At 46.7% G+C, this 14,364-nt stretch overlaps 1 protein-coding gene across 1 annotated transcript in view; it reads right to left on the bottom strand.

Moving 5' to 3' along the window:
• The window catches only part of Prkag2 (protein kinase, AMP-activated, gamma 2 non-catalytic subunit), a 213,118-nt gene that overhangs the window by 19,327 nt on the left and 179,427 nt on the right, over nucleotides 1-14,364 (bottom strand). Inside the window, exon 6 of the mRNA XM_013027214.1 lies at nucleotides 10,093-10,196. Coding sequence (XP_012882668.1) covers nucleotides 10,093-10,196 — 104 coding nt within the window. The remainder of the gene's footprint in view (nucleotides 1-10,092; nucleotides 10,197-14,364) is intronic.

Genomic DNA, 14,364 nt, shown 5'->3' with positions numbered 1-14,364 from the left:
GAAGAGCTGAGGGACAGCGCTCAGGCCCAGAGTTCAAGCCCCACGGCCGCCCCACAGCCGCCCCCCCAAAAAAAAAAACAGAACACAGAGGTTATATATCAAATTGCAAAATGAAAATTTGAGTTGAATAACAAATCAAGTGAATGTTCTCATTCACCAAGGGTGGCAAAAAAGGTATGAAGAGGCATTAGACAGTCTCATACTGTTAAGAGATGGATCACTCGTGTGCCCCATCCCAGCAGCTAAAACTAAGCCCCTACAGGGGAAGGCCTCGGTGCTAACTCAAACTACATTGGGTAACGCTTTTAACAAACACCTTGTAAGTTATCATGTTTGAAGACTTATGAATAAATAACAGCTCAATGCTAAAAATGATCCTCCAGCAAACATGTGAATAGGGAAAATGGTTCAATCTTATTACCAATCCAAGAAGTGCAAATTACAACAAATTGAAATAATCATTTATGGCAGCTGCTAGTTTGGCTCTTGGATGATCCCCCAAAGGCCCATGTCTAGAAGGCTTCCTCCTCTGCTCATGGCTCTATTGGGTAATGGTGGGATGTTTTAGGAGGTGGGGCCTAGTGACAGGAAGTTAGGCACTGGGGCAGGTCCTCGAAAGGGCTGCTGTTGCCTGGATACACTGGGCTTCTGCTGGCCCAAAGCAACAGGGCCATGAGACCATGGCCTGAAGCCTCAGAAGCCCCAAGTCACACTAAACCTTTCCTCCTGGAAGTTGTTTATCTCAGGTATTCTGTCACAGAAATGGAGGGCTGACTAACTATACAATAAACCAACATTTTTAAGTTCTAACTCCTTCTTTAAGTGCTATTTTAAAACTACAGTGCTATTTAAAACTAAATATTTTTTGGACCACAGCTTGTATCAAGAATCATGAAACAGATGGGTGCTGGTGGCTCACACCTATAATCCTAGCTACTCAGGAGGCTGAGATCTGAGGATCTCAGTTCAAAGCCAGCCCAGGCAGGAAAGTTTGTGAGACTCTTATCTTCAATAAACCACTAGAAAACCGGAAGTGGCACTGTAGCTCAAGCAGTAGAGTGCTAGCCTTTAGCTGAAGAATTGAGGGAAAGCGCCCAAGCCTAGAGTTCAAGCCCCACGACCGACCAAAAAAAAAAAAAATCACGAAACTACTCTTGCTGTTTTTGCTGTAGCTTTTTCTCTATTAAACTCTTTTTAAAAGGGGAAACTCCAGACCCCTCTCCTCAAAAAATATGGATTAATAAATCTTAGCCTGGAGCAAGGTTTGATTGCATTCATCTATTTTTTTATTTTATTTTTTCTGTTGATTGTGGGGCCTGAACTGGGGGCCTGGGCGCTGTCCCTCAGCTCTGCAGCTCAAGTCTAGCGCTCTACCACTTGAGCCACAGAGCCTCCTCCAGCTTTTTCTGCTTATGTGGTGCTGAGGAATGGAACCCAGGGCCTCATGCATGCAAGGCCAGAGCTCTACCACTGAGCCACCTTCCCAGCCCTAATCCATATAAGCCTTAAGTTCCTCTCACTGCACAGCCACGCCCTCTCACCTGTTAGGATATTACTTTGCAATCTTTGCCAGCTCTAGGTGAGATCCAGAGGGCTGTCAGTGCTTCACTACACGGGTGCAACAAGAGCCAAATCACGAAGCCAGCTGAAGCAACAGAGGCACCCGCTGGCATGCGAATTCATGGGCTTTCGCTTATGTTACTTGAGGTCTCCATCTATTCTTTCCTTTGGCCTTGAGTCTCATCGCAGCTCCATTCTCTCCAGCTTCTCCAGCATCATGAACAGCTCGACAATCTCCGGGCTAAGACCCGGAGTGGGTCAACTTGCATTTGTGCAGTAGGGCATGTTCCTATACTCTCCAAACCATCTTCAGCTTCAATTTCCTCTATCACTACTTATGGTACCCTTTCCTATATGATGATCACTTTCCTTGAGAACAAAAGCAGCACAATTTGAGTGGAGGGGTTCAATTAATTCATTTTCTCTTTCCACTCCAGCAGCATCTGTCTTGAACAAGACCACGGTTCTTCCTGTTTCTTTTTGCCTTGAAAATAGTTAAGCCACCCCTTCCCTCTGTACATCTCAGGTTAAATCTCAAACTGTAAGCAAACTGTGGGCAGTGCTTTTCTAAGTTGTGCCCTCCTATATTGACCTTATACTCTCCATTCTGTATTTTCCACAAGTCCGTTTAAAAATATAATGTTCTGTCAGATGTGGTGACTCATGCCAGTAATCCTAGTTACACAGGCAGTGGAGATAGGAGCATCATGGTTTGAGGCCATTCTGGGCACAAAGTTCATGAGACCCTCATCTTAATCAATAAAAAGCTGGGCATAGTGGTGTGCACCTGCCACCCAGTTACTCAGGAAGTGAAAATATGAACATCAAGTTCCAGGCTCACCTGGGCATAAAGGCAAAATCCTATCTCAAAAATAACCAAAGCAAAAAGTGTTAGGGGACATGGCTCAAGTGATAGAGTGCCAGCCTAGCAAGTATAAGACCTTGAGCTCAAGCCCCAATACCACCGGTTTAAAAAAAAAGTGTTGGTGAAAGGTACTTATTTGGGTACTTGCTTGTTTCCTCTTGGTATTATTTACGAATCATTATCATGAGGCACAATATAAATAACTAAACTCAAATAGCACCAAACTACATATAAGTATTGCTTATGAATACATGAGTGGAGTGGGGGAGGAGATACATCAGTCTTGTAGAAGGCATTTTAGCTGAGGCCTGGAAATGCTCTGTACTCAGTGCTCCCCACGTTCTACCAGAGACCAGCCTGCAGAGAGAAAGGCGCAGAGCGGCCAGCCTCAGTGGGGGACACAGCACTACATTAGCCACATGATCGAGACTGAGTGGCGAGTCACGTGATGTCACAGCAAGCACTCACAAGAAATGGTTTTCCTCCCCAAAATTTGTACTTCAATGGATTCCAGAGTAAAACACCAGATGCATCTCAACAGAGAACATTCTATAACACATCTGACCAAGACTCCTCAAAACCACCACACTGCCCAAAAACAAATCTAACAGATGGTCACAGCCCATGTGAGCTCAAGGACACACAAGGACACACAAGGACCAAACGTAGCCGAGACACAGGGACGAGATGTCAGAGAAACCTAGATGGGGTCCTGAGCAGAAAAATGGCTCCAGGTAAAAACCAAGGGAACATGAGTGTCCTTTAGTTGATAACTCAGTAGCAGCTCAGTAACTGGAACAAACACACTACACTGTTGAAAAGTAAGCTGGATATAGGAATTCTCTGCAAAATTAAAATTACTCTAAAATACAAAGCTTTTTGGTTGGTCATAGGGCCTGGGCACTGTCCCTGAGCTCTTTTTGCTCAAGCCATTGTGCCACTTCTGGTTTTCTGGTGGTCAATTAAGAGATGAAAGTCTCACAGACTAGGCTGGCTTTGAACCATGATTCTTAGATCTCAGCCTCCTGAGTAGCCAAGATTATAGGTTTAAGTCAGCAGTGCCTGGCAGAAAAAAATGTTTATTAATGATAAACTGTTATATATAAAGCATTGCTAAAAATTGGTATTACGACTGGGAGGAAAGGATTATTTATTTTTGAGTCCGGTTGTGGGGCCTGAACTCTGGGCCTGGGCGCTGTCCCTCAGCTCTTCAGCTCAAGGCTAGCACTTTACCACTTGAGCCACAGCGCCACTTCTGGCTTTTTTCTTTTTGCTTATGTGGTGCTGAGGAATCGAAAACAGGGCCTCATGCATGCAAGGCAAGTGCTCTACCACTGAGCCACCTTCCCAGCCTAGGAAAGGATTATTTAATTCCCAATGCCCCCACTAATCCTGAAATAGGATTTGACTATGAGATCTGACTTGCTCACAACTAAGTGTCACCACTTAGTTTCACCGACCATTCCCTTCCCTCTGCACCACCGGGCTTGCTTGCAGGGGAAGGGCCAGGACATCGGTAGAGTGCACCACCGTTCCAGTTACTAGTCTCAGTTCCAAGCCCACACCGTGGACTCCCTTTTGTGGTATTGGGAATATGTACACCAGATTTTTGCATCTTCAGCCCAATTTTAGGCTCCAAAAGTAGAGGAGGTAGTAGTGAGGGCATCAAAGCAGGAGAAGGATGCCCACTGTTGGTGGGAATTCCACCCACAGGAACCTGCCTCACCATAGCAGCAGCCGGTCACATTTTCATTACATGGAGAACGAGTTTCCTTAAGCCCTAATTCCCACCCAGATACTCCAGACCCAGTCAGAGCTGCGCCCTTCTAATGCACAGCCATGGTGCTGTGGTATGGAAATGGGTTCACTGGCCCTTACTCTACAGTGTCTGATTCAGTATGTTTGGCACAGGTGCAACGTTCTGTGATTTTATAAGCTTTGGTTTATGTTGAAGCTGGCAATCTGGAGAAAGCTGCCTCTCAGGCTTTTGTCTACTCTTTCACACACACCCCCCCCCCCCAGTTACCTACACGTTATTCAACACCCATTTATGTTAATGTTCTAATTCAAATAACCAATGCAGCTTCTGCCTCCTGACTGGCCTCCAATGAGCAGAAAAATCAGCACAAGATCGTAACTGGTGTCCTGTCCTTGGGCTCGAATACAGTATGCCGTGTGCCGTGTCAGTGGGAAGCCAGACTTGCTTTCTCAGGGCATGCTGTGGTGCTGTGACTGAATGAATCACCCAGTGACTGTGAAGATGCCACGTGGGGCCCAGGCAGCAATGGCTGCTGCACCAGCCCCTGCGGCAGAGCCAAGGCCCACAGTACTTGTGTGGGAGGGAGCACTGTGATTCATTTCTTGCAGACCTGAAGCCACCGTCAGCCTGAAAAGAATCTTGTAGCCATGGGCTAATGCTTACAAACAACACACAAACGTGGTTCTGTGTGATGGGACATACCAGCTGACATCCACGCCTCAACAGTTCTGCTATGAAGGCTGGGTGTTGGTGTGGGAAAAGCGGGAATTCTGTACCAGGTACAGGGACACATGAGTGTTCTCTGGGTTAGATAGAATACCTGACAGAAACAACTTAAGGGAGGAAAGATTCACTGTGCATAATTTCAGATGTTTCTGTCCACTATGGTGGGGCAGAGCTGTTTGCTTCATGGTGGACAGGAAGCAGAGTGCAGCACTAACAGGAAGAAGCCAAGGGCAAGATACAGCCCCAAGAACACACTCAGTGACCTTTCTCCAATCATGCCTTACCTTCCACAGTTCCACTGCCTGCCAAGTATATTCAGATTTTTAACCCATCAATAGACTAAACCATTCATTAGATCCGAATACTCATAATCTAATTGTTATAGACAGTTCCAAGTGTGCTTTACTCTATTTCCTAGGTTGTTTCTCAACCCACTCATGTTGACAATCAAGATTGGCCATCACTCTCTTAGACAAAGCCAAGACTCCTGGATCCTAGTTATTCGCCACCTCCAGGGCAATGGAAATGGCTGGCTCTCCAGTGTGTGATACTTTGTTTGCTTGAAAGCCTGGTTACAAGCTTTCCTTGGCAAACATCACACTTATTCAGGACCATCCCAGGCAGCCCTGGACACCCTTGCCCTGTAACTGGGACAGGTTTCAGCACACCCCAGAGCAACAAACAGCTTTCATGCAGGAAGAACTGTAGGACAGTGCTACTTATACCCGCAGATATCCCAGGAGCAAATGTGGAGACAGGTTTTGACAGTGTTAGGTGGCCAGAGTGGAAGAAATGAACACTGATTGTGCAGAATGTACTGCTGTAGGTGGACTCAGCACAAGTTTTGTTCAGTGAACATCTGTGCAGCTGGAAGTGGCTCTAACAGCTTCTTGGTTGTGTGGGTTGGTTGGGGGATTTCAGAATCCACAGCTCAGGCGATGGGAGCTGTGGCACAGGTTCTTCATGCCCAATCTGAGGACTTCCCCTTTCAGAGCCTTAGAGCAATGCACAGCAAGGGAGTCTCTTCCCCCGAGAAGCTCCACATGGGCTGTGCTCTGTGGGTCTGTACATGGCCCGGGCCAGCCTCACTGATTTTGGTGTGAATGACATCCCCTGGTGGCAAAGGGTCATCTTTTTTTTTTTTTTTAATGGATTGTGGGGCTTGAACTCAGGGCCTGGGAGCTGTCTCTGAGCTTCTTCGTACCCAACGCTAGCATTCTACCTCTTGAGCCACAGAGCCACTTTTGGTTTTGGAGCAGTTAACTAGAGATTAAGAGTCTCATGGGGACTTTTCTGGCCAGGCTGGCTTTGAACAATGATCCTCAGATCTCAGCCTCCTAGTCATCCTAGTAGCTAGGGTTATAGGCATGAGTCACTGGCACCTGCCTGTAGAGGGTCATGTACCAATGATTACAGACAGCCTGGGTAGCCATCAGGAGTGAAGTGACCAGGAAGGCATGACTGTCAGGATGTTCCCAGAGATCTGCATCCCTAAGAATGGAAGATGCCTGAGCTACGCAACACGTTCATAAGCAATGTTGATTAAGATAATGATGACTAGCATTGTGATGATTAAAAAAATCTGTCTGAAGTCATCCCTGGGGGTCTGGTCCCTCCATCCACATCCAAGCCAGGGCCACGTGTGACCACAGACTCATAGCCTGGGGCGCTGGCCTTCTCTACACCTGACTGAAGGACTTACAGAGACGGGTATTGGTTCCAGATGGCTGGTAACTGCTAACACATAAAAACATCACTCTGGTCTGCTGGTCAAGATTGGAATCTGGTCATCAGGTGACAGATGGCATCTGAGTCACCAGAGGTACAGCAGGGCTACAAAGCCAGACTCAGGTTAGCTCCTCTGTTCCTAAACATGTGATTCTGACCACTGCCACAAACCCTCCAGGGCTGTTTGACGCTGAGAGCGAGGAGGGGAGGCAGGGCTCAGAACAGTTTTTTGGAACCTCCTCTTGCTACCAACCTAGCGAACCAAGTGCCCAGGTCACCCTACCGAATGACCCTACATGCCACCACAGAATCCTGGGCAAACACTCACCTTTGTATGAGCTACTCTGACACGTACCAAGAGACTAAAGCTGTTTGTTAGAGGGGACGGGCAGGATCAGGCTGTGTGGCAAGGCTGTTCCTCCTCACTGGCTTTAGGACAGCAAGGTCACGGCTGGGGGTGGAAGGCAGGGGGCCGTGAGGCCTCCATTCACAGGAACTGCATCCCAACAACACTGCAACTGCTCTGCAGACACCTGTTTTCCAGGAAGCAGTTCCTGGCTCACTATGGTGCTGTGGTGGAGCTGAACCCACCACGGGATGCTGAGCAGCCGGACAGACTGAGCTTGCACCATGACCTCAGTGTGTGCTGGCCCATAAACTCACTACTGGTGCAGGGTACACCGCGGCTCTCTGCCCTAAGGGGGTGGGGCACTTGCTCATGGGCCCAAAGTGCACTCCCCGCTCCACCAAGGCTCACCACTGTCTGCAGTGGCTCCGAGACCAGGAGGATGCCACTCCCCAGCAGGCAGGACGACAAACTGAGCATTTAATTTCTACTTCCATAAGCCTGACCATAAGGACAGACTGCCAGGGATCCTTCACTTAATCCCAGGATTAAACAAAGGAGAATTTCACAGAACCCAGTTGTAGGAGGCCGTGTTGGTCTCTCCAGAGAATGAAGCTGGAAACAGAAAAGCTGTGGGCAGAATGTGATTCCTCCCGAGCTGGGGCAGCTGGGCCTTCCCCTTCCCCACCAAGAAGACATGCTCTGTCCCACTCCTATTCTGCACTGTGCCATATCCTGCCTTGCCAAACCACCCTAATCCTCTTGCTTTCAAGTGTTGCCATTTCTAGCTTCCTTACACATGGCTGACTTCCATTATACTTGCCATTCTGGAGCCTACATTTTCTTTTTTAACTAAAAAGGAAATACTCTCAGAAGCCTTTTGTTGTTATTGTTGGTAGTGGGGCTTGAACTCTGGGCCTAGGCACTGTCCCTCAGCTCTTCAGCAAGGTGAGTGCTCTACCACTTGAACCATAAGCCCCACTTCCAGTTTTCTGGCGGTTTATTAGAGGTAAGAGTCTCGAGAACTTTCCTGCCTAGGCTGGCTTTGAACCATGATCCTCAGATCTCAGCCTCCTGAGTGGCCAGGATTATAGGTGTGAGCCGCTGGTACCTGGCTTAGAAGCCAAATTTTTATTCTTCCTAATGGCTCTGTGGTATTCTATGGTAGGCCTGCTCCAGAATTGATGGAACTGACCTCTACGGGAGAGCCGCTGCAGGAGTTGGGGCTCTGTGCATACATACCCCAGGTCTGATTTCTTAGCTCTGAAGGGCATTTAAATGACCACTGCTGCAGTCTGTATCCAGAAAATACCCAGATCTTAGGATAGAAGCACGCTTTGCATGGCAACCTAGCTCAAGCTTTGAAGGGAAAGTGGCTGGGAGGGGATGAAGACACAACTTCTATTAGCACCAGAAGTGATGTCACTGGGTCAGGCCCTTGGCATCCAGTTTTTGGGTATTACTCATTCTGGCTAATTCTTCTTCTCCTTTTTTTTTTTCCGGTCATGGGGCCTGAACTCTGGGCCTGGACGCTGTTCCTCAGCCCTTCAGCTCAAGGCTAGCACTCTACCACTTGAGCCACAGTATCACTTCCAGCTTTTTCTGCTTATGTGGTGCTGAGGAATGGAACCCAGGGCCTCATGCATGCAAGGCAAGCGCTCTACCACTGAGCCACCTTCCCAGCCCTTATTATTATTTATTTTAGTTGGTTGTAAGGCTTGAACTCTGGGCCTGGGCACTGTCCCTGCACTCTTCAGCTCAAGGTGAGCGCTTTACTGCTTGAGCCACAGTGACACTTCTGGTTTTCTGGTGATTAATTAGAGATAAGAGTGTCACGGACTTTCCTGCCGGGGCTGGCTTTGAACCATGATCCTCAGATCTCAGCCTCCTGAGATTACAGGAGTGAGCCACCAGTTCCCGGTGTGTGGCTAATTCTTAATTCCAAAGAAAGACTCTGCATAGCAAGAGAAAAGCTGGGCAAAAGTCAAAAAGACTTTTTCTTGCTTTATTTTTTGTTTCTAAAAATGCAGGTGCACATATGGGTGCAATGCTACCATTGAGCTAGAGGCGAGGGGAAGGATGGCAGGGGCCAGGGCAGAGCTGGGGTCCCTGGCTGGACTCTGTGTGGAACAAACAATACAGTAGGTTGAATCAACACTCCAGGATACGGACAGCCCTGGGTTCCCTAGGGCTCAAGCTGAGGCTGCCCTCCACAGGCCTGGATTGAAATCACACTCTGGTTGGGACTTCCTGTAGTTCCTTCATAGACTACTTACTTACAAGTTCTTGGCTTAGTGATTAATTCTGGGGAACAAAACTGAAGACCCTACTTGGTGAGGGTGTGTGTATGTATGTGAATTCACATGCATATACTTCATTACATTAATGTAATTTGGTGATGACAGTGAGTGCCTTATTTAAGGCTTTTTTTATCTGCGATTAGAAGTCATACTGATACAAAATGAACCACAATAAACACAAGCTTAATAATCAGGTTCAAATTTTCTGCTACTATAGATCAATGAAGTTGTCTCTCAAGAGATTATCTACTTTAATCTTTTAACCAATCTTATTAACTTTTCTTAAATTCACTTCTTTTAAACTAGTCTTACTAAGATTAACCAATCTTATTTTGAATACTTATATTTGAATACTTATATTTCCCTAACTAAAAAGTCCATCTGGCTACTATGTGGGAGGCAGGACAGCGTGGCTCAGATGAGCGTGGCTCCAGCCCCAGCCCCAGCGGACAGGCCTGGCCGCCACTTTCAGACCCTTTCGCACACCACCTATAGAGTGTGGGAACCCACTGGCTGATGTTCTCACACTGGAATCTGAGTTTCCTCATCTGTAGATAAGAGGAGAGTGACAGCGCATCCCTTCTGAGGCTGCCACAGAGATGAAGAACTCGACAAACCCAGGTTGCAGGGCCTGGTATGTGGAAGGGTCTCGGGAAATGTTTTCTGGCATGCCTAGTTTGAAATGACCATGGTGAGTAGCCATGGAGAGCACACTGCACAAGGTCAGGAGCAGGGTACACACCTGTAAGGTGGTGTCCAGAAGTGGGGTAGTCATTAGTAAGGTAATTTCAGGAAGTGGGGTACTCACTTGTAAGGTGGTGTCAAAGACAACGAGCTTGGAGCTGGTCGGAACGATATCGTAGCACTTGTGGGACCTCATGAATCGCATGTAAACGCCACTTTCTGAGTCTTCTGCTAAAAGAAAGTCAAAGTATTAGTAATAATAAAGAACTCACTGGGATATGCTAAATTAGACAGGATTCCAGATACACACAGTGAGCTCAAAGAGGATACTCGTAGGAGAGAAACACAGGGCACAAAGCCTATGTGCCGCTTCATGTTTACATTGAGAACTATACATATTAAAACAAACTCCAAGATAGGGAAACAAGATATCTTTTTAAAAAATTTTAATTTTTTGATGATTCTGCCTTTTCTTTATGTATAGTGTATCCCTTTGGGAGGGTGGAAGAGGGTACAGAACTCGAGGGAAAAAGAATGAAAAATGTGTAGCAGTGGAGCTCTCTGGACACTGATGAGAGTAAACGAGTTGTATACAACTCATGGGAGGAGATGGGAGGTAGGGACTGGGAGAGAGTGAGGGAACTAAAGACATGTACGGAAGGAAATGCGTCATTGTCTGACACATGTAATTTTTTTTTTTGGGGGGGGGGTCCAGTCGTGGGGCCTGAACTCTGGGCCTGGGCGCTGTCTCTCAGCTCTTCAGCTCAAGGCTAGCGCTCTACCACTTGAGCCACAGCACGGCTTTTGTCTTTTTGCTTATGTGGTGCTGAGGAATCGAACCCAGGGCCTCAGGCATGCAAGGCAAGCGCTCTACCACTGAGCCACCTTCCCAGCCCCTGACATATGTAATTGTAATCCTTCGGTATATCACCTTTACAATAACAATACAGTAAATTAACTAAAAAATAAAAATAAAGAACTCCCTCTCTCAACTGATGAAGAGCCCTGTGGAAAACACCCTATACCAATTTGCTGGGAGAGTATGAAGCAGCCTCTCTGAAAGGGCAGGGCTGGGAAAGGACAGAGCTCTCACTGACTGTCCTATGTGGCATTAGGGTCTCTGCTGGCGCAATGGGCCAGGGAGAAAAAGGAAGACTACAGGTACTCCATGTGCATGTGCCAGGGCTTCTGCAGAGGAAACTGGGAACGATCTGGGCATCATGGCAGGTGGCCATCCAGGTCCTCTGGGGGCAATGTTATTCCTAGGCGTTACTGCTGGCTCTTCTACCCAGAAGCCTAGCTGTTCAATCGATGCCTAAATAGGAGAACACAGGTTAAAGCAAGAGGATTCGGGCGTGGCAGCCCCAGCCCCTGCCCCATGGCTTCCCCTGTGTGTGGGGTGCTGTCCTCACTGGAGACACTGACTCTACACTGTCACGCAGCCACCAAGGACAAGAGCATGTGTGAGGCAGAGGTAGCAGAGGATGGATGGAAGCTGAGACATTTATTATCTCTCAGAAAATGGGAGTCCCACCAAGGAAGAGATGAAACACGGAAAGCCCTAAGAATATGGGGCCAGAAAGTTCTGAGCATTTCTGCCATGATTATTACCATGTACTTTCCCCATAGCTGGCTCTGTGGGGAATTTGTGGGTACACATGTCAAAGATGAGAGCAGCCTAGCTCACATTGCACTAATATTTAAGATACTGCCTATATTCCATTCACCTATATTCCATTCATTACAATGAATGAAACCAAGAGGAAATCTAACCATGGGAAAATGCAACAGCCTATTTCACAGAAAGGGAAAACAAAAACAGAAACAAAAAAACCCACTTCACAAGCCATTTTCTCCTTGTCAAAGATATCCCATATTATGGGTGTCCTTTCTACTCTAAGAATATCTGAGATAAAAAAATTTAAATACTACAAAGTAGGAATAGGTACATTCTCACAAAATTAGTCTTGTGTTAGATATATTTTAAAGCATACCACATCTTAATTCCTCTCTTGCCTTAAAAATATTTAAAGAAACATTGTACTATGACTTACAGAAAAGTTGCAAAGATAAAACAGGCCCTATATACCACATGCTAGCTTTCCCTTAGATTGAACTTCTTTAATTTACTGGTTTAGACTTTTTTTTTTGGCTGGTTGTGGGGCTTGAACTCTGGGCCTGGGCACTGTTCCTCAGTGCTTCAACTCAAGGCTTGCACTCTACCACTTGAGCCACAGCGCCACTTCGGGCTTTTTCTGCTTATGTGATGCTGAGGAATCAAACCCAGTGCCTCATGCATGCAAGGCAAGCCCTCTACCACTGAGCCACCTTCCCAGCCCCTAGACTTTTTATCACAATGACAAAATCCCTGAGGAAACAACTTACAGCATCAGGCCTTCTCTCAGCACAGTGTGGAGGTTTTGGCCCACGGCAGGCTGGGCCTATGTTTCTGGGCCCATGGCAAGACAGAGATTTACTCATCTCCTGGCAAGCATGTCTTAATCAAATCAAACTGATCACTGAGATTAACCACCAGAATCTTCCAGTCTACTTAACACTCAAATATATCCCTTTAATCCCTAATATACTCCTCAGCACCCCAAAGGCTGTATCCATTTCAAAGTGCAAAACATACCCAATCCAGCTCCAAGAATCTCCAAAGTTTAACATTGCCAGCATTGACCAGAAGTCCAAGTTTAAAGTCCTTTTTTTGTAAGCACTTGTAAATTTTTAAAATAATTTTTATTGAGATTAAGTGATTACATAAATCTTACAAATTTCACAGTATTGTGGGATAGTGATACTTAAAGTCACAAACACACTTTAACCTTCACAAGGCAAACTGTCATTATCATGGATTATAAAGTTTGTTAAGCTTTGACAATACAACTATTTCTTCCACATGGGGTGATATGTACATTTCTTTCCTTTTGCTCAGTGTCAGCTGTTCCCTCTTTCCCGTTCACTCCTTCCCTCCCATCACTGCCCTAGAGTTGCTTAGTTCATTTTCATCCATGTCCAGTGCAGATGATGGGCCCCTCTGTTGTTTATTTTCCCCATTTCCCTCTGATTCTGTGCCCTCCTCCTACCTTCCCTCAGATGTGCACACACACACACACACACACACACACACATATACATATATATACACACACATACCGTATATGAGGTCAAGAACATGGAGTTATTTAGAAATTATATGACAAATTAAGTAGATGTCCTTTGTTTCTCGAGTCCTGTTTACTTTGTCATATCTCCTTGCATTTTGGATTTAACAACCACATATCAGGGAGACCATGTGCTGTTTGTCTCTCTGCTCTTGGCTTACCTCACTCAACATGATTTGTTCTAAGTTCTATCCATTTCCCTGTGAATGCCATTATTTTGTCCTTTCTAATGGTTTCGTAACATTCCATTGTATATAGGTACAATTTCTGGATCTGTCGTGGGGCATCTGGGTTGTTTCCATATCTTGGCTATTGTGAACAGTACTTGTAAAATTTAAATAGCAAGTGTCATACTTCCAATCAATATACAATGGCACAGAGGGGAGGAATAGAGGCATAGAAAGGAGGCATGGGACTGAACAAAGGCCCAAACACAGCAGGGCAAACAGTAAACCATGTGGGGCATCACGAACATGGGGTTGTGACCAAGATCCAACCAGTGGGGTAGCCCCGCCCCTTGGGCCTTGCTGCGTGCAAACCTGGCTGACCTCCCCGGCCGTCTTCACTGGCTGCAAACCTGACTCTCCCGGCTGTCCTCACTGGCTGCAGTTTTCCTTGGCAGATGCTGCACGCCCCTGGCATCTCCACCGAATCTTCAGTTTCAATCTCAGAGACATCTCCTCTCAGAGGCTGCCTGCAGGGACTCTGACCTTGATACACAGTCAGGTGTCCCAGGCCTTCCTCTGAGATCTGGGCGGAAGGACTTGCAATTCTGAATGCCTGCAAAACCAGCATTGCATAGATGCCACTAAGGTCGACCACTGGTTCCAGTGGAAGCCAGGCCTCCTTGGACCACGGCTGTGCCTGAATGGCTAGGTATGATATGGGGAAAGACTTCCCTGGGTGGTTCAGGGCAACAGGATGCCCAAGAGTTCTCTTCTGAAGGCAGAGTCTTTCCTCTTGAGATGGATGTGGTCCAAGCAATTCCAGACAAGTGCTTGAGGCATCTTGCTATGTGTGGCTTCTTTGTAATGGCCTGTATCTCTCTCTTTTTTTGGTTGGTCGTGGGGCTTGAACTCTGGGCTTGGGCACTGTCCCTCAGCTCTTACAGCTCAAGGCGAGCACTCTACTGCTTGAGCTACAGCGCCACTTCCAGTTTTCTAGTGGTTTATTGGAGATAAGAGTCTCACGGACTTTGCTGCCCGCGCTGGCTCTGAACCGTGATCCTC

The sequence above is a fragment of the Dipodomys ordii genome, unplaced genomic scaffold, assembly GCF_000151885.1.
Source record: "Dipodomys ordii isolate 6190 unplaced genomic scaffold, Dord_2.0 Scaffold101, whole genome shotgun sequence".
Classification (NCBI taxonomy): domain Eukaryota; kingdom Metazoa; phylum Chordata; class Mammalia; order Rodentia; family Heteromyidae; genus Dipodomys; species Dipodomys ordii.
The sequence above is the reverse complement of the archived record's forward strand: the minus strand, read 5'-3'. Positions and strand labels throughout refer to the sequence as shown.